Genomic DNA, 3,631 nt, shown 5'->3' on the forward strand with positions numbered 1-3,631 from the left:
TTAAAAATGGTATGTCTTTATTTTTTTAAAACAGGATAAATTCCTTATTTATTAGGAACAAGAAAGTGCTAAATTTTGAAGTTCGTTACTTGTCAACAAATACGTACTAACTTGTACTTTGCATTGTTCTATGATGGACAATAAAGAAAACAAAGCTGTAGGTAGTACAATAGTTAATTCTTATATTACAAAGAATATTTGATTAGAAGAAAAAAAATTAAAAATACTATTCAGTGCTTGTTCTTCTCCCCAATCTAGGGTGCAAGTACGGTGAAATTGCCAGTGTTAATAAAAGAGATTACTGCCTTTCTGGCAGTTGCCCTTTTGCACCCATAGTTTTGCTATACGGCTGTGGCAAAGAGTCCTTTTGGCAGTCTTGAAATATGTCCATACTTCATATCATAAGTCTTATATGAATTTGTTGTTATCATCAAAATACTGTACTGTTATCAAAATCCCACTCCCAGTCATTATGAATCACTTTCCTGACCTTAGCTAGATATGAATTTTAACTGCTTTATTCACTTAAGAGTGGATTCTAGAATGGAGTCAGCATAAGTTAGATAAAACAACTGGAAATAGTCATTTACTACTACTATTTCAAAATAAATATTTGCACCAATCCCTATTCAGTATAATTCTTTCAGTGCTTTTTTTTAACTGGTTGATTTTTATACCTTCTCTGTTAGCACAGCTATCACTGATCTTCTTCTTAGATTTTTAAACATGCACTGTGTTTAAGCATGTTTCATTGTCAGGTATAAACTAGCATATCTTGCATGTTTGTTATTTTGGTGAAGAAATCAATTTCTGTTATATGTGTAGAGGACTGCAAGGAAATAATTTAAATTATATTCAACAGGAAAAACTGTCCTCAGAAGCTATTAAATTACATTGCTTTTCAATAATTTTAAAGTACAGTACAATGTTTTAAGATGGAAACCTGGAAAATCTTAAATGACAGATTCATAATTTCATTATCATGAAATTATTTAAGGTTTTCCAAGAAGGCAACTGTATCAAAAGCCTTTATGGGCGTTTGCTTGGAATCACCACACTGAAAGCTATCATGCATGTATGAAATGTCCTCACAAAACTTTTCATTCTGTAAAACTTTTTTTTCCTTACCCACCTTTTCAAAATTAGGTTTCAAATTACTGTCTTTCAAGATGGAGCTCGTCCCAAAGAGTTCTTCCATAAGAGTGTTTTTCTTCTCTGCTGATACTGTAGGAATCTGATCTTCACTGTGTACTGAAGTGTCCTGCTTTGTTTTGATAGTCTTCCCAAATGATGGCTCATACACACTGGTAGAGTCACTTCCCTTAAACTCAGCAATATCACTTGAATATCTATTAACCTGCCTGCTATTACCTGTGGTACTTGTATTGGACAACCGTCTCGTTGAAGGGAATCCCTGATGCAAATTTTCAACAGCTTCTGTAAATATGTAGTGTTTCTTTAATTTAGATGGTGTTCTGTGACTTTGTATTACTGTTTCCAATTTATCACTTATTACTTCTTTTGGCTCTTCTCTCTTGCTTTCATTTTCTTGAATTTCAGCTGCAGTTTCTCCCAGATTGTTCTCTTTTTGCTCATTGTCATGTGTAGACTGGAGTGATTCTTCTGTACATAATTTCTCAAACTCTTCTTTCAATAAATCTAATCCTTGCCTATCTCTTCGGTTCTTCTGTCTTTCCATGTTTTCACATTTAAAATATTTTTCTTTGCTTAGAGATATATCTTCCACTAATAACTCTGAGTATGTTCTATTTGAAACTTCCTGCACTGGTAATTGTTCTGTTTGATGAGCCTCTGCTTTTGGTTCCATCTCTTCATTTACATCATTCAACTTATCTTTTGCACATACATCCTTTCTTGTTAGAACCTCTTTTGAGAGAACTGCACTTTGCTTTCTCTCATGCTTTTGGAAAGGCAACATTTCCAGATTCATATCTACTTGTACTGATATGTTGACATTAACTTCTTCTGGGACAGACTCTGAGTCATCTTTCTTCTTCTGGTCTTTAAGCATCCGGTTTGCATAAATATTTCTTATTGCAAGTTCTCTTTCTTTTTCATTAATTTTTTGGTTAAGCAACTTGATTTCCATTTTCAAACTTGTAGTAACCAACTGAGCATCAAGTGTCTTTTTCTTTTCAACAGCTAACTGATGAATAAAGGATGTATTGTTCAATGCCAGTTGCTTTTCCAGGTCCTGAATTTTCTTATCACTAGCAGCCATCCTTTGTGTAAGGCCTGTTAATCTGTGTTTAAGTTCTCCTCTCTCAGCAAGATGCTTGTCTTCAGAAAGTTTCTGCAGTGCCTGCAAGGTATCTTTTGTCTTTAACAGTTGTGCTTCCACTTCTCTAAGCTTCCTGGATGCATTCCGCTCCTGCTCCTGTGATTTTCTGAGCAGTGTCCTTAGCGTTTTCACTTCACTACACTGTTTTGTCATAAGATCAGGCAGGTTAATCTCTGCATTTTCGTATTTACTTATTGCTTTCAAATGCTGAATCTGCAGCCTCTTCAAGATCTGGTTTTCCATATTAGATGCCTCCAATTTATTGTTCAAAACAAACACTTCATTCTTTAGCTCTTTAACTTTGTGAAGTCTGGCTGACAATAAGCGACGAGCCACATTATTCTTCTGGGAATTTATAACATTGCTGATATCAAAATTAATCTTTTGCTGCTTTTTCCTTCTAAGTAATGTCTTTCCCCCTTTGGCTGGGAGATCCGTTCCCATTTTCTTTGTTGGTAATTCCTCTTCTTTGGTGTCTGATTGTTCTAAAGTATTACTGCAGCAGCTTCTGATGCTGCATCTTCTAGAAGTTTCAGCTGAGTATGTCTGGAAATTGTCATTATAGTAATTCTGAGAACTTCCACAGTTGATCTGTTCTGAACAACTGCTGCTGCTGCTGCCAGCCCTCCTTGAAGTGGTAGCATGAAAGTCATTGGAACAATCAAGCTGAATTTGTCCACATTGACTGGAAGGTTTATTGCAGTTATTAACTTTATCATTACCATTGCTTTGGGTGCCTCTGGAATGCCTGCTAGGAGAATAACTTGGGCTTCCATTTTTTGTGCACGGTTCACATTCATTATCTTCTTTGAGTATAAAATGGGGCAGAAAGTCATCTGAAGCCATCACTCCTTCATTAGTGACGCATAACTGAGAGCCACATCTGTTTAACTCCAGAAATAGTTGAGCCTGCACCAAAAAAATCTTCACAAGTTTTTGTATTACAGTATCTATTTTCTGAACATGCAAGGTACTTGCACAATAGATTATATTCTTAGTGTTGTTCACAAACTCCGACAGCTCAGGAGATGGTGCTTGACTTCTCTCAAGGAATTAAAAAGGCTTTCTTTATTCACATTCCAGGGTTGCCTTGGGTTTGTGTTGGCATTGTTTTCAGATCCTAGTTGCTATGGCAACTGGAGGGTTCCTTCACAGAGTCTCATGGGAGTTGTAGGACAATGGAAATGGAACACTGCAGAGAGGGGACAGAACTTGGCAGGCAAAAATGGTATGTCTTTATAGAGAGTAATATGGTGGCAAGAAAATCTAGACTTTCAGGGCAATCTTTCGTTTCACCTGAGAGTTTTTCTTTAGTTGTTATTTTATGTG

General features: G+C 35.9%; 1 protein-coding gene across 1 annotated transcript; it reads right to left on the reverse strand.

Annotated features, from left to right (window-relative positions):
* Window positions 1-988: 988 nt before the first annotated feature.
* Window positions 989-3,148, reverse strand: LOC121927051 (lebercilin-like protein). Its single transcript, XM_042460575.1, has one exon. It carries the CDS (start codon window positions 3,146-3,148, stop codon window positions 989-991), a length of 2,160 nt encoding a protein of 719 aa, XP_042316509.1.
* Between the last annotated feature and the right edge of the window lie 483 nt (window positions 3,149-3,631).

Source organism: Sceloporus undulatus, chromosome 3, assembly GCF_019175285.1.
Source record: "Sceloporus undulatus isolate JIND9_A2432 ecotype Alabama chromosome 3, SceUnd_v1.1, whole genome shotgun sequence".
Classification (NCBI taxonomy): domain Eukaryota; kingdom Metazoa; phylum Chordata; class Lepidosauria; order Squamata; family Phrynosomatidae; genus Sceloporus; species Sceloporus undulatus.